The sequence below is a fragment of the Anser anser genome, assembly GCF_964211835.1.
Source record: "Anser anser genome assembly, chromosome: 39".
In the NCBI taxonomy this organism is placed as follows: domain Eukaryota; kingdom Metazoa; phylum Chordata; class Aves; order Anseriformes; family Anatidae; genus Anser; species Anser anser.
In genome coordinates this window covers 1-20,760 of record NC_139760.1, presented here as the reverse complement: position 1 = coordinate 20,760, position 20,760 = coordinate 1, and the positions used below count along the sequence as shown (strand labels likewise).

The following is a 20,760-nucleotide window of genomic DNA, read 5'->3' as shown; positions in this document are numbered from 1 at the left end:
AAGCCTCCCACCGGCTGACCCGTTCCGCCCGCGTTTTGCATGATTTTGCTTTTATTTGTTTTCACTGTGGCACAGAAGAAAAAAAAAAAAAGCAACAAAAAAACACCACGAAGAGGAGGAGGAGGAGGGGGAGACGTGGTCCCCCCCAACATGGAGAAAGGGGCACCCTGATGCCCGTGTCCCCTCCTTGGCTGTGGCCACTGCTGTCCCATTGCTCTTCTGGGGGATGCACCCCACCAGCTCCTTCCTCTGGGGGGTTGTGGCAAGGGATGGGGGATTTGGGGGGATTGGGGGGGGTCCTGGGGTGGGTAGGGGAGGTGTTAGCAGGGCTCTGTGGTGCCCCCAAGTGTAGGGTCAGGCTGGGTGGGTTGGAGGGGGAGCTGCTGGGCTTCGTCTGCCCTGGTCCGGGTCCGGGTCCGGGTCCGGGTCCTGGGGAGCCAAGGAGGACGAGGTGAGGAGGGGGGAGGCCGGGTGGGTTTTCAAGCTACTGTCCCCCCGCCCATCACGTCCAACCACCCCTTTTTTCCCACCCTCCACCCCACCCCGTCCTCCTCCTATCGTCCCGCCCACCGGTCCTCCCTCCCAGCCACGTGTCCCTCCCCAGCCTCCATCCCTCCCATCCCACCTGTCCTCCACCTCCTCCACGGTCTCGGGCAGGGCCATGTCCCGCGTCTCTGGCAGGAAGATGGCCACCAGTCCTGACAGCACGGGGGCTGCCCCATAGATGATGAAGGGCAGCACGGGGAAGACCTCACCCACCATCTTCACCAAGGGCGCCGTGATGCTGCCCAGTCGGGCCATGGTGTTGGCCAACCCCATGCCTGTCTGCCTGCGGGATGCAGGAAGGTGCTGAGGGACCACCCCTACGTGGTCACGGCCACCCCAGCAGCTCCTACAACCCGCACCCCGCTCCTTACCGAATCACGGTGGGGTAGAGCTCACCCGTGTAGAGGAAGACGCAGTTGAAGGAGGCGGCCAAGCAACCCTTCCCAAAGACAGCCATGGCGGTCCGGAGCGTCCGCAGCTCTGTGGGGACAAAGATGGGACTCCTGGGACTCGCTTAGACGTCAGTAGGTGGGGTTGGGTAGGGGAGGTGTGGTGTTGGAGACTGGAGACCCCGCCTGCCCCCACCAATCGGCCCCCAGCCCTCACCTCGTGGCACCAAGATGTTGGCCAAGATGGCCAAGCCAGCCAGGATGAGGGCGAGGGACTGGGTGAAGCGTCGCCCTATGAAGGTGATGGTGATGACGGAGACCAGCTTGGCCGGGAAGTCTACGGCCCCAAAGATGAGCTGGATCACGTAGATGTTGAAGTCAAAGTTTTGCAGGTCCATGGCCAGCCCGTAGTAGGCAAAGCTGGTGGAGAACCTGGGCCGGGAAGAGGTGAGTGGGTGAATCTCACAAACAAAGAGGTTTGGGGTGGGCTGCGGGGGTTGCCCACCATGTCTTGGCCCATGGGATCCAGCCAGGGAATCTGTGCCCCTTCCTGAAGCATGTGAGCACCAAGAGGCCTCTGTTGACTTAGTTCTGTGCCGTGACTCAGTTTCCCTTTCCAATATGGACCCAGCTAAGATGTGTGGATGGGGAATAGAGTTTGAAGGGAGCAGATAGATCAACAAATGGGAGGACAGATGGGCAACCATCCACTCACGTCCTCCAGTCTTACCACACGAAGCAGAGGCAGCAAGAGATGCGGCGCACAACAGGCGTCCGGACCAGGTCAAACACTGTGTGGTGGCTCCTCGATGAGGTCATCTCCTTCTGCATGTAGGACTTCAAGGCCTGGGAGGAGAAGAGAGGGCCTCTGGGGTGGGGATGGGGAGCTGAGGTTGCTTGTGGGGGGGCAAGGTGGAGGAGCAGAGGGGGAAACCAGGGTGGACAACCTCCCACCACCCTACAAAACACACCAGAGATGCCCTGGTCAGAGCCTCTTACTTCTATGTCCAGCTTGTCCCCTTCCTCTTTCTTCCCATTTATCCTGGCCACTTTCTGGAGCTCCTTCAAGGCCTGCTGGGACTTCCCCACCATGACCATCCAGCGAGCTGACTCTGTTAACCACCTGGGGAGGAGAGGGAGGGCAGGCGCATCCCACAAGGATCATCCCTCTGTCCGTCTGACCCTTCCACCAGCAAGCCACCCCTTCATTCACCCATCCACCCATCCACCCAACCAACCATTCACCCATCCAACCAATCATTCACCTAATCATCTACTCATCCATCCAACCATCTACTGATCCATCCAACCAACCATCCACCCACCCCTGTGCCACCCATCAACGCAACCCTACATCCTCCCACCCATCCCTCCGGCTGTACCTCCATCCCTTCACCCTCTCCTCCTCACCATGAGTAGAGGAAGAAGCCGAAGAAGGGCAGCGACACCGTGAGCTGCAACCACCGCCAATCAGGGACGGCGTAAGCGATGCCGGCCAGCAGGAACTGCCCAGTGGTGTAGCAGTAACCCATGAAGGTCCCCACGAGTGCCCGCGTGCGAGTGGGCATCCACTCCAGGGCTGCCGAGACACGCACGTGTGACTTGGAGCAGGCTGGGAGGACAACCTGGCGACGGACGCCTTGGGGCGGGGGGGTGACCACGTACAGAGCGAGACGCTGTTGAGGACGATGCCGGAGAAGGCCATGCCCGTGAGGAAGCGGAAGAGGCAGTAGACGGTGAAAGTGGGGGCGAAGGAGGAGCATGTCCCCATGATGCCCATCTGCAGGTAGCACCAGGTGAGCAGCGACCGGCGGCCAAACCTGGCCAGGAGAAGGGGGTGAGGTGGCCCTCGTGATGCTGCCCCACCTCTCCACCCCCTAACCCCCCCACCCCGGGACAAGGTGTCCCCCCCTCACCTGTCCGAGAGGCCCCCGAAGACGATGCCGCCCACCAAGACGCCAGCCATGTAGAGTGATTGGGCCAACTGCTTCAAGCCCCGGGAGCTGCACACCAGATCCCACTGCCAAGGGGCAAGGATGTGAGGGTGGGAGAGGGATCGGGGGGGGACCCCCCCCGCCTCTCTGCTGCCCCCCAAGACTGGCCACGGCGGCTGGTAGGGTTAATCCAACACCATGGCCAACAGCCACGGCAGCTGGTAGGGTGGATCGAACACAACAGTCAATGGAAAGAAATGCCAAGAAGGTGCCAATAAACATGGCCACCCTTCCCAAATCCCCATAGTTGGAAGACACCTTCATGGGTTCATCCAGCCCCTTTTTGACCCTCTCTTGAGAGTCAAAACCAACTCCCTTATCCCTCCCTTTCTTGCGCCAGGTCTCTGCAGCATTGAGTGCCTCCACCAAGGGCTGAGCAAGGGAGGTGCTCTAGTTGGAAGAAGCCAACATCATGATGGCAGCAGAACCTTCACCGGTGCCCCCAGGTAGGAACCATGCCCACAAGCGGGTGAAACGTGCCACCAGCCCCAAATCCCCCCACCACCACTGCCTCCACCCTACCTCCGTGATGATGGTGCTGGTGAAGACGCTGCGGTCATAGGTCCAGCCGTCGTGGCAGGGCTCCGTCTCCAGCCAGCTGTCATTGGGGGCCGAGCCGTTGGCCTCCAGAAGCCACCACTGCGGCGTCACAAAGCGCCGGCACCGCTCGCCACGGGGGACCGAGACCCGCAGCAGGTCCTGGGGGTCGAGGCTGGTGGCATTGGCCTCCCAGCGGAGCCGGCAGCGGTGGTCGCTGGTGGCGGCCGTGAAGTTCTGCAGAAGATTGTGGCTGGCCATCATGAGGATGGGCACGGCCAGGAGGATGACCGAGGCCACCTGGAAGCGCCCCATGCCTCCCACATGCTCCAGGAGGTCGGCAAAAGCCATGCTGCCACCGCAAGCCCCTGGGAGCGCCCTGCGATGGCCACCCCAGCCATGCACACCCACCCACTGGTAGAGCCCCAAAAGGGATAGATTTCACCCCAGAAACTCTTCTCTCCCTCCTGCAGCGTCCACGCTCCACAAGAACCCAGGATGGTCTCCTATATAACCCAGCCAACGGTGGCTTTGGTTAACGTTTGACGTCCTTTTTCTGGTGGTTTTCCAAAGGGATAAGGCAAAGGCGGGTGGGGAAAATCCAGAAATCTGGGGCTGGCAGAAAATAATTCTCTTTTCCTTTTCTTTTTTTTTCTTTTTTTTTTTTTTTCTTCCCCTCAGGATTGATTTTCTGGGGGAGAAAGGCAGCTTTTGGAGAGGGGCAGGGTGAATCTGGGACCAACCTGCCTCACCTGGTGTACCCGAAGAGGTGGGCATCCTGGAGAGGGGGCTTCTGGCCCTGGCCAACGTGTGGCCTTCACCAGCACTGTCAGGTTAAATTTTAGCGATTCTTTTTTTGTGGTCAAAAGGGGACCAAAAGGTGCTGACGGAGGCGGCCCTGCTTGGGTCAGTGCCTTCTCCGCCTGGGGAGGCTGGGGGTTAATTTTTGATGGGATCGGGACCAAGGGACACGTCGGCACCAGGAGCAAGGGCCAGGTTGGCCCAGCAGGAAGTCGGGGAAGGGGCATGGTGGGAAAAGCCCCGTGGGTTGGTGGAAGGGGATGGGCTAGGATCTGGGGGGGGACCCATTCCTCGTGGGATTTGGGGGACCCCTCCACTGAGACAAGAGTTGGGTGGGTTCAACATCATCAGGTGTCATCTTGTTGGAGGTGACCTCAAACATGGCACTTCTTGGGCATCATCTTCCTGGAGGAGACCTCAGTTGGGTTTCATCCGAGTGGAGGCAACCTCAGAAACTGGTCTGGGGTCTCATCATATTGGAGGTGACCTGGGGGACAAGGTTAGGTGGCGTCTTATTGAAGGTGACCCCCAACATGGTATCCTTTGGGTGTCATCCCAATGGAGACCCCCAACACTGTGTCCTTTGGGCATCATCCCACTGGAGGTGACCTCAGGGACCAGGTTTCTGGATGGCATCTTACTGGAGGTGACCTCGGGGACACTGCTTTTGGGCATCACCTTACTGGCAGTGACCTCGGACACGGTCATTGGGTGTCACCTCGTTGGAGGTGGCCTCAGATAACACCAAGACACTGTCCCCTGGCAGAGCTCCTTTATTCCTCCGAGGACTTCCCCTGCCCCACACGGGGAAGCCACCTGACGTGGGGCACGCGGTGAATTCAAGCCCGTCCCCAAACCAGGGCTGCAGGAACCCGCCAGGAGCGCCGCCCCTATCCGGGTCCTTCAGGGCTCCTTCGGTGGGGCCTTGTCCTGGGGCTGCAGGGGGATCTTCTCTTTGAGGTTGGCTGTCTTCTTCTGCTTGGCCCTGGAGGGAGGCAGATGAGAGGTCAGCAGGAGGAGGGTCCATGGGGCATGGCAGGACCTTGTCCACCTGTCTGTCCAGCCATTCAGCCAATCACGTTCCTCGTTCTTCTGCCAACATTCCCACCCAGTTGTCCATCCCCCAATTCATCCGTCTGTCCCTCCACCCCGTCCTCCTCCACTCTGGCTGTCCTCCAACCCACCTGTCCTCCAACATACCTTCCTGTCCTCTCCCATACCTGTCCATCCCCAAACCCTCCGATCCCCCTGCCTGTCCTCCTCCAATGCACACGTCCTCCAGTCCATCCATCCGTCCTCCTCCAATCCACCTGTCCACCCTCTTCACACATCCTCCAGTTGACCTGCTCGGCCTCCTCCAATCCACTCATCCTCCAACCTACCCAAGCAAACTCTTCCAACCCACCTCCTCAGCCTCCTCCAATCCACTTGTCCTCCAACCTACCCATCCAACCTCTTCCAACCCACCTGCTCGGCCTCCTCCAATCCACTCAGCCTCGAATCTACCCACCCAACCTCCACCAATCCACCCACCCTCAACCCCACCCATTGTCCTACCACCCCATCCCCCTGCCAGCCCACCCATCCATCTGTCCATCCATCCGTCCTCCTCCCGGCCCGTCCGTCCATCCCTCCCACCTGCTCTCCACCTCCTCGATGGTGTCGGGCAGCGGCGCATTGAGGGTCTCCGGCAGGAAGCCAGCCGCCACGGCCGCCACCACGGGGGCCACCCCATAGACGGCGGGGGGGAGGAAGGGGTAGTACTCATCCATCATCTTCACCAGTGGTGCCACGATGCCGCCCACCCGGGCCATGGTGCTGCCGAAGCCCAACCCGGTCTGCCTGCGGGCACCGTGGGGGTCAGCGTGGGGCAGGGACCCCCTAGGGGTGTCAATGAGCCCCATGGGGTGATGGGAAGAGTTGTTTTTTTTTACCTGATGGGAGTGGGGTAAAGCTCGGTGGTGTAGAGGAAGACGCAGTTGAAGGAGGCGGAGAGGCAGCCCTTGCCAATGACGGCCAGCGCCGTGCGCACCGTCTGCAGCTCTGGGGCAGAGAGGGGCACGGGGTGGGCTCCGCGCTGGGCTGGGAGCCCCCCAGCCATGGGGCGGTGGTGGGGCGGGACACAGGATGGCGTCTCGCCATCCTCGGAGCTATTCAAGAGCCTTCTGGGCCACCGGGTGCAGTTTGGGTGGCCGATGGAGGCACCCGGGATCGCGTGCCATGGGTGGGCGGGTGGTTGGCAAGGTGGGGGGCACCCAATTAAATATCTGGAGAAGGGCCGGAGGGGTGGACTCCACCCGCCCCGCCATCACCCTGGGCCACCCACCTGTGGGGACAAAGATGTTGGCAATGATGACCAGCCCTGCGAAGAAGAGGGCCACCATGAGGGACACCCGCCGGCCGATGTAGCTGAGGGAGACGGTCACCACCACTTTGGCTGGGAAGTCGACGGCACCGAAAATCACCTGGATGAGGTAAATGCTGACGCCGAAGTTCTGCAGATCCATGGCCAGCCCATAGTACGAGAAACTGATGGAGAACCTGGAGAGGAGCAGGGAGACAGGCCTGTCAGAGGTCTGTAGGTGGGGTGACCTTCCCACCAGCCTGGGATGTCACTGCCGTGTGGGACAGGGGAGTCAGATGGAGAAGAGGGCTGTGCTATGGCTGGCTGGATGGCTTCATGGCTTGGCTGTCCATCCAACCATCATTCAACCATCCAACCATCATCCAACCATCCAACCATCCATCCAACCAACCAACCATCCATCCAACCAACCAACCATCCATCCATCCAACCAACCTTCCAACCATCCATCCAACCAACCTACCATCCACCCAACCTACCATCCATCCATCTCTACTCCACCTTATCCCCACCACACTTCCCCAACCCAGCCCGGCCCCACCAGACAATGGAGAGGCAGAAGAAGATGTGGCGGATGACTGGGGTCCGAACCAGGTCGGAGACGGTGTAGGAGGACTTCAGACCGGCCAACTCCTCCTTCATGTTGGACCTCAGGTTCTGGGAAGGGGGAAACCGGGAAAGGTGGGCGGGGGACAGGAAAACCAAGACCACTCTGGCTCAGAGCTCCCCCCGGTGGGGCCACAATACCTCCACCGTGATCTTCTCCCCTTCCTCCTTCTTCTTATTGAGCCTGGCCACCCGCTGCAGGACCTTCACGGCCCTCTCGGCCTTCCCCGAGAGCACCAGCCAACGAGCAGACTCAGCCAGCCACCTGTGGCCAGCAAGGGGGGGAAACTGAGGCACAAAGAGGGGCGAGGAGAGCTCCACATGTCCCCAGGGCCTCCCTGGTGGGACCCAGGTGTCCTACCAGGAGTAGAGGAGGAAGACAAAGAAGGGCACGGAGACGGTGAGCTGGAGCCAGCGCCAGTGGGGGACAGCGTAAGCCAGGCCGGCCAGCAGGATCTGGCCCAGGGTGTAGGCAAAGCCGGTGATGGCCACAGTGATGGCACGGTAGGGCGTGGGGATCCACTCCACCACTGCAAAGGACCATGGGGACAATGCTGACTTGGTGTCCCCTCTCTGTGAGCCTCCTTGTGCATGTGGCCACCCCCTCATGTCCAGATGTGTCTCCGTCACACGGTCCCGTGTGGCCTTCATGATGTCCCCACCAGTGACCACTGGGATGGCCCCATCAGCAGCTAGAGGAACATCTCCATCTATAGAGAGCGGGATGTCCCCCTCCTTGGCCATTGGGATGTCCCCAACATGGCCATGTTGATGTCCCAATCCATGGCCATTGGGATGTCCCCAACATGGCCATCAGGTTGTCCCATCCATGGCCATTGAGTTGTCCCCATCCGTGGCCATGCTGATGTCCCCATCCATGGCCATCTGGACATCCCCATCCATGGCCATTGAGTTATCCCCATCCATGGCCATTGGGTCATCCCTTCCATGGCCATCGGGACGTCCCCGCCACAGCTCTCTCCGTCCCCGTCCCCTCACCCAGGCAGGTGATGCTGAGGCCGAAGCCGGAGAGGGCCATGCCTCCGGCGAAGCGGAAGACGCAGTAGGACGCGTAGTTGGGGGCGAAGGCCGTGCACGTCCCCATCACCCCCAGCTGCAGGTAGGACCACATCAGCATGGCCTTGCGCCCGAACCTGCAACAGGGAGGCACTGGGCGCCACCGGGGTCCACCAAGCAGTGGTCTGCCCGATGTCCAGGGGAGAAACTGAGGCACGGGGAGGGGTTGACTGCTGCCCTTACTTGTCCGAGAGGCCCCCCAGGAGCAGGGCTCCCACCAGGACCCCAGCCATGTAGATGGATTGGGCCATCTGCCGGAGCTGCCGGTAGCTGCAGACCAGGTCCCACTGCAGGGACAGGGGTGGGATGAGGCTGGTCTGGCCCTTCCCACCCCCCAAATGTCCTCCCCCCCTTCCTCCCATTTGTCCTTCCATCCATCCACCTGTCCATCCGTCATCTCCAACCCTCATCATCCCTATAGGGTTGTCCCCTCCATCTCCATAGGGTTTCCTCCTCCATCCCCGCAAGGTTCCTCCTCCATCCCCGCAAGGTTCCTCCTCCATCCCCATAGGGTTCTCCCTCTCCCTTCCTTCATCTCCACCCCCGTGCCCCCATCCCCACCTTGGAGATGATGGAGGCCACATCCTCCCACCCTCCATCCTCCCCCTGTCCCCTTGTCCCCGTCCCCACCTCATTGACGATGGTGGCCACGTAGATGCTGAGGTCGTAGTCCCAGCCGTCGTGGCAGGGCTCAGTGGGCCGGGGGCCGCTGCTGCCGTTGGGTGGGGCCGAGGCCACGTAGCGCCAGCAGGACCCCAGGGTGGCTTCAGAGGGGCCCAGGGTGCCATTAGACCACCCCAGGGTGGCCTCAGAAGGCCCCAGGGTGTCACTGGAAGACCCAAGGGTGGCCTCAGGAGGAACACGGGTGCCATCGGGGGACTCCGGAGTGCCGTCAAATGTGACGTGGGCAGCACTGGGGATGTGGGTGCCATCGGGGGACCCCATGGTACCATCTGGGAACCTCAGGATGGTGTTGGAGGACCTCCAAGTGCCATTGGAGGACCTTGAGGTGCCATCAGGGGACCTTGGGATGGCGTTGGAGGACCTCAAAGTGCCATTGGAAGACCGCAAGGTGCCACCAGGAGACCTGATGGTGGCACCGGGCGGCCCCGGTGTGGCACTGGGGAGGCCGGGGGTGGCACCGGGACCGCGGGTGGCAGCGGGGGTGGCGCTGGGGACGCGGCAGCGGTGCGGGGGGACAGCGGCGGTGAAGTTCTGCAGGAGGTTGTGGCTGGCCATGAGCAGGATGGGCACCGACAGCAGCACTGTCTGCAGCACCTGGAAGCGTCCCAGCCCCCCGACTTGCGCCAGCACCGCCCCGAACGGCATCGTGGGGGGGGTGCGGGGGCACACGGGGACACCGGCACCCACGGGGACACCGCCGGACACAGGGACACTGCTGGACACGGGGAACGGCGTCAGTCACGGGGACACTGGTGGACATGGGGACACCAAAACCACGGAGACACCAGCACCAATGGGGACCCATGGGGACACCAGAACCCACGGGGACATGGGGACACCAGCACCCACGGGGACATGGGGAACATCACGTATGGGGACACCAGTGGACATGGGGACACCAGCACCCATGGGGACAGTGGCACCCACGGGGACAGTGGCACCCACGGGGACAGTGGCACCCATGAGGAACGACATCACTCATGGGGTCACTTGAGGACATGGGGACACCAGCACCCATGGGAACATGGAGACACCAGCACCCACGGGGACACCAGCACCCATGGGGACATGGGGACACCAGCAGACATGGGGACACTGGGATGGGGACTGAGGACGCATGGTTGGGGACAAAAGCATGGGGATGGGGACACGGGTGGGACACGGGGCAAACATGGGGACAGGGACTGTGTTGGCATGGGGAGGGGACACGGGGCAGACACGAGGACGAGGACTGCAGGGCCACGGCAGGGGGACATGGTGACCACCAGTGACACAGCTGGGGACAGGGACGGTGTCACCACTTGCGTCACCCGCCCCCCAGCCCTCCCGCTGTCCCCCTCCTCTCCCTGATGTCCCCAAGCGTGCCCTGGTCCCGTGTCCCCTCCCCGCTGTCCCTGTCCCCGCTCCGGCTCCCTGGGGACGGGGACATCCGGCCAGCTGTGCCTGCCGTGTCCCCAAGGTGAAGGGTCCCTGTCCCCTCCCCGATGTCCCCAGTGGGTCCTGGCCCTGTGTCCCCTGGTCCTGTGGCACCCCGTGTCCCCTCCCAACGTCCCCACCCCCCTCAATGTCCCAAAGCCACCCCCGTGTCCCCTCTGATGTCCCCAGTGTCCCCTGGCCCCCATCCCCTCCTCAACACCCACAGGGCCTCCGCGTCCCAGTTCCGATGTCCCCAACCCCTCCTTGATGTCCCCAACCTGTCCCATGCCCCCTCTTGGATGTCCCCAACCCGTCCCCATTCCCTCTGATGTCCCCAACCTGTCCCCATCCCCTTAAATGTCCCCAACCTGTCCCATGTCCCCTCCCTGATGTCTCCAACCTGTCCCCAACCCCTCCTTGATGTCCCCAACCTGTCCCATGCCCCCCTCCCTATGTCCCCAACCCCTCCCCAATGCCCCCAACCCGTCCCCATCCCCTTGCAATGTCCCCAACCTGTCCCACACCCCCTCCCCAATGTTCCCAACCTGTCCCCATTCCTTCCCTGATGTCCCCCACTTGTCCCCAACCCCTCCTTGATGTCCCCAACCTGTCCCATGCCCCCTCCCCGATGTCCCCCACCTGTGCCCAACCCCTCCTTGATGTCCCCAACCTGTCCCATGCCCCCTTCCCTATGTACCCAACCCCTCCCCAATGCCCCCAACCTGTCCCCAACCCCTCCCCGATGTCCCCAACCTGTCCCCATCCCCTTGCAATGTCCCCAACCTGTACCATGCCCCCTCCCCAACGTCCCCAACCTGTCCCCATCCCCTCCCCAATGTCCCCAACCCCTCCCCGATGTCCCCCACCTGTCCCCAACCCCTCCTTGATGTCCCCAACCTGTTCCATGCCCCCTCCCCAATGTCCCCAACCTGTCCCCATCCCCTCCCCAATGTCCCCAACCCCTCCCTGATGTCCCCAACCTGTCCCCAACCCCTCCCAGATGTCCCCAACCTGTCCCACGTCCCCCCGCCGGCCGTACCTGGGCTCTGCGGGGTGACGTCCCCGTCCCCGGGGTCCCCCCGGCCGCCGGCCCCGTTATATAAGGCGAAAAGCGGCTCTTTTGGTTAAAGTGTCACCGGGATTAGGCCGGGGGCGGGGGCAGATTCCAGCGCCGCAGGCGCCGGGGGGCCGCCAGGGTCCGTCCGCCCGCCGGCCCCATATGTGCCCGGAGGGGCCTATAGGCACCCTATAGATCCCCGCAGCCCCTATACGTCCCCAGAGATACCTGCTGCGCCCCACAGACCCTCCCGGGGGCCCCACGCCCCTATAGGTCCCCAAAAGCTGCTCCCAAATGCCCCATGGGCCCCCGGAGGCACCTGACAGCCTCCTTTATGCGCCCCCCACCCCCTCCCCCCCCGTGCCCTGTGGGCCCCTATGGATTCCCCAGCAGCCCCTATAGCTCCGTACAGCTCCCCCGAAGGACCCCCGTCACCCCTCTGAAGTTTTCTACGGGTCCCTACAGAACACCGATAACGCCACATGGAGCCATTGCAGCCCCCCCCCCGACCCCGACCCCCTGTGGGCCCCTACAGCTCCCTATGGATCCTTTACGGGCCACTGCAGCCCCCTCAAACCCCGCTACGAGTCTGTCTGAACTCTCTATAGACCCCATAAGGGCTCCTATAGACCCTTATAGACCCCTACAGACCCCTTTATGGGCTCCCATATGCCCTTACACATGGCTATATGTCGTACACACCCCTACAGACCCTCTACCAGCTCCTGTAGACCTTTACAGTCTATAAGCTCTTATAGACCCCTATAGATACCTGCAGCTTCACTGTAAATCCTCTACAACCCCCTGTGACCATATACAGACCCCTATAGCCCATTGTAAATGCCCATAGACCCACTATGGCTCCTATAGAGCCTTATAGACCTCAGCAGACCATCTTATGGGCTCCTATAGGCCCCCATATATCCTCTGTGGGTTCCTATAGGGCCTCGCAGAGCCCCTATGGGCTCCTATAGGGCCTCGTAGATCCCCTAAGGCCTGCTATAGGGGCTCGTAGATCCCCTATGGGCTCTTATAGGCCCTCGCAGATCCCCTATGGGCTTCTATAGAGCCTTGTAGATCCCCTATGGGCTCCTATAGGCCTTCACAGATCATCTGTGGGTTCCTATAGGCCCTCATAGACCCCCTATGGGCTCCTCTAGGGCCCCGTAGAACCCCTATGGGCTCCTATAGGGCCTCGTAGAGACCCTACGGGCTCCTATAGGGCCCCTAGAGACCCCCATTGCCCTTTAAAGCCCCTCCTGCCCCCCCCATAGGCTCCCCGGGTCCCTTATAGAATTTCTGTAGCCCCCTATAGGGCTCTCGGGGGGCTCTCTGCTGCTCTCTGGTGGCCGCGGCCCCGCATGGCAGCACCCGGGGGGGGGGGGGGGGGGGGCCTGGGGACCCCCAGGTGACGGGGGGGGGTGGGGTGGGGGGGGGGTGGGGGGAGGCATGGGGACACCGAGGGGACCCCGGGGGGGTTGGGGGGGGACCCCCCCGAGGGACGTAAAGACGCCGCCTCCGCGCTGCCCCTATGGAAACGGGAACATTTATTGAGCCGATACAAAAACCCCCCAGAATCGTTAAAAGTCGCCAACGGCCCCCAAAACCAACCCCTCCCCCCCCCCAAAAAAAAGGGGTCACGGGGACGGCGCAGCCCCCCCCCCATGCACTTTTGGGGGGGGGGCTCCCAGTGCTCCCAGTACACGCCCCCAAGCCAAACTGGTGCGATTCCCCCCCCGGCCCCAAAACGGCCCCAAATCCGGGGGGGGGGGACGCTAAGAGTCGTAATCTTCATCCTCCTCCTCCTCCTCCGGGGCGCGGGGGGGGCCTGGAGCCGGTGGGAGCCCCCCTGGAAGCCCCCCCGGGAGCCCCGGGACCGGGGGGGGGCCCAGCGGTGCGAAGGGCACCCCGGGGCTGCAGGAAGGGGGTGTCAGGGGGGGGGCTGACGGCCCCAAAATGGGACCTCAGTGTCCCCGTGTGTCCCCCCCCCCAGCCCTAAAAGAGCCCTGCATCCTCCCCCCGACCCCAAAAGGGAGTCCAGCATCCCAGTGTCACCCCCCCCAAAAAATCCCAATCCCATTGTGTGCCCCCCACCCCAAAATAATTTGGGGTTCCCAATGTCCCTGCCCCCCCCCACCCCAAAGGGACCCTGCCATCACCCCCCACCCTAAAAAGCACCCCAAAATCCAGGTGCCCCCCGCCACCCCCCCCCACCACCCAAAAAGAAACCCCCGTGCCCCCCACCCTAAAAAAGGTCCCCAGCGTCCTGGTGACCCCCCAAAGGGACCCAGGTGTCCGTCCCCCCCCCAGATACCCCAAATGTCATCCCCCCCACTTGGTACCTGGCGAAATTGAGGGGGGGCCGTGCGGGGGGGGGCTGCGGGGTCTCCTCCTCTGCGTCGCTGTCACTGTCCTCCGAGTCCTCCTTTTTTTTTTTTTTGTGGGGGGGGGACGGGGACACAAGGGTCACAGCGAGGGGATACGTCCCTGCCCCCCCCCCCGACCCCAAAAACCCAGGTCCCCCTCCCCTATAACCCTCCTGGGGTCCCAGCGCCCCCCAAACGGGTCCCAGCGCCCCCAAAATGGGTCCCAGCGTCCCCCAAATGGGTCCCAGCGCCCCCCCCAGGGGTCCCAGCACCCCCCCCGGGGGTGTCCCTCCCCGCCACGTCCCCACCTCCTGCTCCGAGTCCGTCCCCGACTGTTTGGGGTCTTTGCCCTTGGCTCCGGGACCCCCGTTCTTCCGCCCCGTACCCGGGCGCCGGCCTCTGCGGGGGGGGTCACCAACACCCCCGTTAGGGTCACCGACGTCCAGGCAGCCCCCCCACCCCAACCCCCCCCCGGCTCCCCCCCAGAATCCCCCTGAGACCCCCCAAATCCCCCCAGACCCCACTGTCTGAGTTAAGGAGCCCCCAGCCCCCCCCCCCCAAATCCCCTACAAGCCCCCCCAGTGCCCAAGGACCCCCTCCACAGCCCCCCCCCCCCCAAATCCAGGACCCCAAAATTTAGGGCTGAGACCCCACAACCCCCCAGTGATGCGCCCCCCCCCCCCACCGCAACTCCCGGACCCCCAGGGACCCCAGCACCCAGGATTTAGGGGACCCCACCCCACAAGAATTTAGGGCCCCCCCAAGGACTTAGCCCCCCCCCCCAAGAATTTAGGGGGCACCCCAAAGGATTTAGGGACCTCCCCAAGGATTTAAGGGACCCCCAGGGACTTAGGGACCCCCCCAAGGACTTAGGGGGCACCCCAAAGGATTTAGGGGACCTTCAAGGATTTACGGGACACCCCCCCACAAGAATTTAGGGCCCCCCAAGGACTTAGGGACTCCCCCCCAAGAACTTAGGGAGCACCCCAAAGGATTTAGGGGACCCGCAGGGATTTAGGGACCCCCCCAAGGATTTAGAGACACCCCCCCCCCCCAGGGATTTGGGGAACCCCCCCAAGGACTTAGGGGGCACCCCCAAGGATTTAAGGACCCCCCATCCAAGAATTTAGGGACCCTTCCCACGACTTAGGAACCCCCCCAAGGATTTAGGGGGCACCCCAAAGGATTTAGGAGACCCCCCCGGGATTTAGGGAGCCCCCCTCCGTAGGATTTAGGGGTCACCCCAAAGGATTTACGGACTTTTCCCAGGACTTAGGAACGCCCCCAAGGATTTAGGGGACCCCCAGGGATTTAGGGGACCCCCCCAGGGATTTAGGAACCCCCCCCTAGGATTTAGGGGGCACCCCAAAGGATTTAGGGGACCCCCAGGGATTTGGGGGACCCCCCCAGGGATTTGGGGGACCCCCACCAGGATTTGGGGGACCCTCCAGGATTTAGGGGACACCCCCAAGGACTTAGGGACGCCCCCCCAAGAATTTAGGGGGCACCCCAAAGGATTTAGGGGACCCCCAGGGATTTAGGGACCCCCCCAAGGATTTAGGGACCCCCCCCCAGGGATTTGGGGGACCCCCCGGGGATCTGGGGGACCCCCTGTACCTGCGGGGCGCCCGCTCGCCCTCGCCGTGGGGCTCGTCGCCCTCGCCCTGCATGTCGGGCACGGCGGCCACCAGGTCCTTGAGGAAGTCGAACTGCTGCTCCAGCTCGATGCACTGCTTCCTGGGGGGGGGGGCCTCAGCAGGACACGCCCCCAAATGGGGGGGGGCACAAGCCCCGCCCCCCACCCCAGGCCACACCCCCCGGCAACAAGCCCCGCCTCCCGCCCCCCCTGACCCGCAGGGGCTGGGGGGGGGAGTGGGGAAACTGAGGCACGGGGCGGGGGGGGAAGGGGACGGGAGCGCTGGGTGTCAGCAGCACCGGCACCCAGGGGACCTTGGGGACACCTCAATGGCACCCTGGGGATGTTGGGGACACGTTCTCGGCGCCCAGGGGACCTTGGGGACACCTCAACAGCACCCTGGGGACATTGGGGACACGTTCTCGGCACCCAGGGGACCTTGGGGACACCTCAACAGCACCCTGGGGACACCTCAATGGCACCCTGGGGACCTTGGGGACATCGCCCCAGCACCCTGGGGACCCTGGGGACACCTCCTTAGCACCCAGGAGACCTTGGGGACACGTTCTCAGCACGCTGGGGACCTTGGGGACACCTCAACGGCACCCAGGGGACCTTGGGGACATGTCCTCGGCACCCAGGGGACCTTGGGGACACCTCAACGGCACCCAGGGGACCTTGGGGACATGTCCTCGGCACCCTGGGGACCTTGGGGACACCTCAAGAGCACCCTGGGGACACCTCAATGGCACCCAGGGGACACTGGGGACACCTCAATGACACCCAGGGGACCTTGGGGACACCTCAACGGCACCCAGGGGACCTTGGGGACATGTCCTCGGCACCCTGGGGACCTTGGGGACACGACCTCGGCACCCTGGGGACACCTCAAGGGCACCCTGGGGACGTTGGGGACACCTCAAGGGCACCCAGGGGACCTTGCGGACGCATCCTTGGCACCCTGGGGACACCTCAATGGCACTCTGGGGACCTTGGGGACATCTCCCCAGCACCCTGGGGACACCTCAACAGCACCCAAGGGACCTTGAGAACATGTCCCCAGCACCCAGGGGACCTCGGTGACACCTCCCCGGCCCCCTGAGGACCACAGAGAGACCTCAACAGCACCCAGGGGACCCCGGGGACACCCAGGGGACCTTGGGGACACCCAGGGGACCCCAGGGACACCCAGGGGACCTTGGGGACATGTCCCCATCACCCAGGGGACCTCAGGGACCCCAAGGGGACCTCGGGGACATGTCCCAAGCACCCAGGGGACCTCGGGGACACCCAGGGGACCCCGAGGACATGTCCCCAGCACCCAGGGGACCTCAGGGACCCTCAGGGGACCCCCAGGGACCCTTGGGGACACCCAGGGGCCCCCAGGGACAGCCGTGGTCCCCCAGGGGACCTCGGGGACCCCAAGGGACACCCAGGGGACCCCAGGGACATGTCCCCAGTACCCAGGGGACCTCGGGGACACCTCCCTGGCCCCCTGAGGGCCACATAGAGACCTCAGCAACACCCAGGGGACCTCGGGGACACCCAGGGGACCTCGGGGACACTCAGGAGACCTCGGGGACCCCAAGGGGACCTTGGGGACACCCAGGGGACCCCAGGGACACCCAAGGGACCTCGGGGACATGTCCCCAATACCCAGGGGACCTCGGGGACACCTCCCTGGCTCCCCGAGGGCCACAGAGAGACCTCAACAACACCCAGGGGACCTCGGGGACACCCAGGGACACCCAGGGGACCCCGGGGACATCCAGGGGACACCCATGGAACCCCAGGGGCCCTTGGGGACAGCCCGGGGACCTTGGGGACACTCACAGGTGCGAGGTGGTCATGGTCTTGGCGTTGCGGGACTGGGTGACGTGGCACGCCTTGCGCAGCAGCGACTCCAGGAAGAGCTCCAGCGCCCGCGCTGCCCCGCTAAGGACCCCAAAAAGGGGACATGGGGGGACACGGGGGGACAGGGCCACCTCCCACCCGCACCCCCGGGGGGGTCCCGGTGGCCTGGGGGTGGCCTGTCCCATGGGTGGGGGGGAATGGGGATGGGAAGGGGACCGAGACGGGACACTGCTGGGCAAAGAGGGGACGGGGGTGGGGGTGGCACCATGGGGGACAGGGAGGGGACAGGGAGGGCACACGATGGGGGCACAGTGGGGACATGGAGGGGACACCATTGGGGCACAATGGGGACGGGGAGGGGACACAATGGGGACACAACAGGGACTCGGACGGGACTCAGTGGGGACACCATGGGGACAGGGAGGGGACAAGGAGGGGACACCATGGGGACACCACGGGGATCGGGAGGGGACACTGTGGGGACAGGGAGGGGACTCAATGGGGACACCACGGGGATGGGGAGGGGACTCAATGGGGACACCACGGGGACGGGGAGGGGACACGATGGGGGCACACTGGGGACACGGAGGGGACACAAGGGGGACATTGAGGAGACGCCATAGGGACATGGAAGGGGACACAACAGGGGTGAGAAGGGGACACAGAGGGGACGCAACGGGGACACAGAGAGGACGTGGAGGGGACACAATGGGGACATCATGGGGACATGGAGGGGGCTCAATGGGGACACCATGGGTGTGGGGAGGGGACTCAGTGGGGACACCACAGGGACAGGGAGGGGACACCACGGGGACAGGGAGGGGACTCAGTGGGGACACAATAGGGACACCATGGGGACAAGGAGGGGACTCAATAGGGACACCACGGGCATGGGGAGCGGACACCATGGGGACAGGGAGGGGACTCAATGGGGACACCACGGGGATAGGGAGGGGACACCGTGGGGTCGCCGTGGGGTCACCGTGGGGACCCCGAGGGGACCGCGGAGGATACAGATGATGACGGGGACGGCGGCCGCCACCTTCCCGATCTCCTCGTCCGTCTGCATGATCTTCTTGATCCGCGCCTGGGGACCGCAGGGGACACTGAGGCACGGCCCCACCCCCCCGAGCCAGGCCCCGCCCCCCCGAGCCAGGGCCCCGCCCCCCCGAGCCAGGCCCCGCCCCCCAAACCCACAGCCCCTCCCCTCCCCGAGGCAAGAAGCCCCCACCCGGTGGGCCAGGCCCCGCCCCCCGGAAAACCACGCCCACCACCCCGCTGACCACGCCCCCCGCCCCCCCCGCCGCCGAGGAAACCACGCCCGCCCCCTCCGGCCAGGCCCCGCCCACCAGACCACACCCCCTCCCCCGAAGCCACGCCCCTCCCGAGGCCTGTTGCTAGGGGCCCACCTGTCCGCTCCCCCCCCCGTTGCCATGGCACCCCGTTGCCGTGACGCCCGGTTGCCACGGAGACCCGTTGTCATGGCAACCGCCCTCCCCGCTTCCTCCAGGCCCCGCTTCCCCTCCCGGAGCCGGTTCCGGGCCCGGAGCCCACCACAGCGATCCCGGGACCCCCTCAGGGCCCCGGTTCTCCCCTCCCAGCCCCGGTTCCCCCCCCTCAGGACCCCGGTTCCCCCCTCAGGACCCCGGTTCCCCCTCAAGGCCCCGGGACGCCCCTCAAAGCCCCGGTTCCCCCCCTTCCAGGCCCCGTTCCCGGCCCGGTTCCCGGTTCCCGGCCCCACTGACCGGCGGGAAGCGCGCGTTGTATTTCTTCTTCTTGCTCGGCATCGCCGCCGCTTGCCGCCGCCGCCGCCCCGCCCCCCGCCGGGCCCCGGCCCCGCTGGGCCCCGCTGGCCGCTCCCGCTCCCACCGCCGGGCCCCGCTCCGCTGCGGCCTGCGCGCCCCGCCCCTTCCGCCGTTAGCCCCGCCCCTTCCGGCGCCGGGCGTTAGGCCGGTCTCCCCTCAGCGGCGAAGCCACGCCCCCTAGCAACGAACCCCTCCAGCAAGCCACGCCCCCTCCTCTTAGACCACGCCCCCTCGCGGCGGTACGCCCATCACCCAGACCACGCCCCCCCGCAAGGCCACGCCCCCTCCCTCAGAGCCCGCCCCCCCGCTGTCAATCAAGCGAGCCAGGCGCTGGCATTGGGCCGTTTATTTCGGGGAGGGGAGGGGTTAAAAAGGGGCGGGGGGGGATCGGGGGTTTTGGGGTCCCCCCCCCCGCCCTAAGGCACTTTTTAGAGAGGGGAGGGGCCGCCCTCCGCGGGGGAGGGGCGGCCCCCCCCCGGGGCTCTCCCAGTGAGCCCCAGTGGCCTCCCACTAGCTCCCAGTTCCAGCCCAGTCAGGCCCAGTAGCTCCCAGTTACCCCCAGCAGCTCCCAGTTACCCCCAGCAGCTCCCAGTTGCCCTCTAGCCCCCTCCCAGTTGCCCCCAGTAGCCCTTGAAGCTGCTCCAGTCCCTCCCAGTAACACTTTAAGCCCCCCCCAGTTGCTCCCAGTAACCTGTCAAGCCCCCCCGCTTACTCCCAGTGACTCCCAGCAGTCAAGGCCCCCCAGTAGCTCCCAGTAGCCCTTTAACCTCCTACCAGTTGCTCCAAGTAGCCCTCTAAGCACCCCCAGTTCTCCCAGTAACACTTTAACCCCCATCCCAGTTGCTCCCATATCCCTCTAAGTCCCTCCAGTAGTCCCAGTAGCCCTTTAAGCCCCCCAGTTCCTCCCAGTAGCCCTTGAAGCTGCTCCAGTCCCTCCCAGTAACACTTTAAGCCCCCCCCAGTTGCTCCCAGTATCCCTTTAAGCCCCCCCAGCAGCCCTTTAACCCCCTCCCAGTTGCTCCCAGTGACTCCCAGTTGCCCCCGGCTGCCCTTCACCCCTCCCCCAGCTGCTCCCCGCACCCCCCCCCCGCCCTCCCAGTCCCTCCCAGTGCCTCCCAGTTAGGTGGAAGGGAACTGGCTGAGGAAGGCGCTGAAGTCCAGGTCCCCCAGGGAGGGCAGCGAGTCCTCGGCGGGCGGGGGGGGGCCCCCCAAATCCGGGGGGGGGGGCAGATCCGGGGGGGGCGCCCCCCCGGGGGGGCCGGGGGGGGCTGGCTCTGCACCAGCCGGGTGATGGCTTCGGGGTAGGACAGCAGCATGGCGGGGGGGGCGCCCCCCCCGATGGAGGGGGGGTCCCCGAAACCCGCTGGGAGGGGGGGGAGCTCCCCGAACCCCCCGCCCCCGGTGGCGGCGGCGGCGCCGGTGCCGGGGGGGGGCTCGGGGGGGCCCAGCAGGCGCTGGAGCTCGGCGGCGTCGATGGTGTCGAAGGGGGGGTCGTCCAGCAGCGCCCCTAAATCCAGGGGGGGGGGCGCCCCCCCCGGATCGGGGCCGCCCCCGCCCCCCATTTCGGCGCCGGGGGCTGGGGGGGGGCCCGGCCCCCCCTCGTCGAACTGCAGCTGCAGCAGGGCCT

General features: G+C 64.8%; 2 protein-coding genes across 2 annotated transcripts; both read right to left on the bottom strand.

Moving 5' to 3' along the window:
• Positions 1–33: 33 nt before the first annotated feature.
• LOC310888559 (uncharacterized protein) lies at positions 34–11,558 on the bottom strand. The gene is made up of 21 exons (XM_083815347.1): positions 11,455–11,558; positions 8,946–9,714; positions 8,499–8,602; positions 8,238–8,392; positions 7,600–7,768; positions 7,380–7,503; positions 7,174–7,289; positions 6,594–6,808; positions 6,202–6,310; positions 5,906–6,109; positions 5,178–5,252; positions 3,452–3,899; positions 2,852–2,955; positions 2,601–2,755; positions 2,346–2,514; positions 1,935–2,058; positions 1,666–1,781; positions 1,153–1,367; positions 918–1,026; positions 626–829; positions 34–429 (listed from the first exon to the last, which is right to left on the bottom strand). The coding sequence occupies exons 2-21, from the start codon at positions 9,642–9,644 to the stop codon at positions 321–323; spliced, it is 3,723 nt and encodes a 1,240-aa protein (XP_083671473.1). The 5' UTR covers positions 9,645–9,714; positions 11,455–11,558; the 3' UTR covers positions 34–320.
• Positions 11,559–13,002: 1,444 nt separating this feature from the next.
• Positions 13,003–19,243, bottom strand: DRAP1 (DR1 associated protein 1). Its single transcript, XM_083815349.1, has 7 exons — positions 19,074–19,243; positions 18,343–18,415; positions 17,308–17,401; positions 15,456–15,575; positions 14,147–14,237; positions 13,815–13,897; positions 13,003–13,386 (listed from the first exon to the last, which is right to left on the bottom strand). Exons 1-7 carry the CDS (start codon positions 19,113–19,115, stop codon positions 13,248–13,250), a joined length of 642 nt encoding a protein of 213 aa, XP_083671475.1. The 5' UTR covers positions 19,116–19,243; the 3' UTR covers positions 13,003–13,247.
• Positions 19,244–20,760: the final 1,517 nt, after the last annotated feature.

Excerpts from the sequence above, each read along its gene's own strand:
- LOC310888559 (XM_083815347.1), bottom strand. The coding sequence starts at position 9,644 with ATGCCGTTCGGGGCGGTGCTGGCGCAAGTCGGGGGGCTGGGACGCTTC. Across the intron at positions 7,290-7,379 it reads GGGAGAAGATCACGGTGGAG|AACCTGAGGTCCAACATGAA; the intron begins GTATTGTGGCCC and ends CCCCCTTCCCAG. Across the intron at positions 2,756-2,851 it reads TTCGGGGGCCTCTCGGACAG|GTTTGGCCGCCGGTCGCTGC; the intron begins GTGAGGGGGGGA and ends TCTCCTGGCCAG.
- DRAP1 (XM_083815349.1), bottom strand. The coding sequence starts at position 19,115 with ATGCCGAGCAAGAAGAAGAAATACAACGCGCGCTTCCCGCCG. Across the intron at positions 18,416-19,073 it reads ACAACGCGCGCTTCCCGCCG|GCGCGGATCAAGAAGATCAT; the intron begins GTCAGTGGGGCC and ends TGCGGTCCCCAG. Across the intron at positions 14,238-15,455 it reads GGCGAGCGGGCGCCCCGCAG|AGGCCGGCGCCCGGGTACGG; the intron begins GTACAGGGGGTC and ends CCCCCCCCGCAG.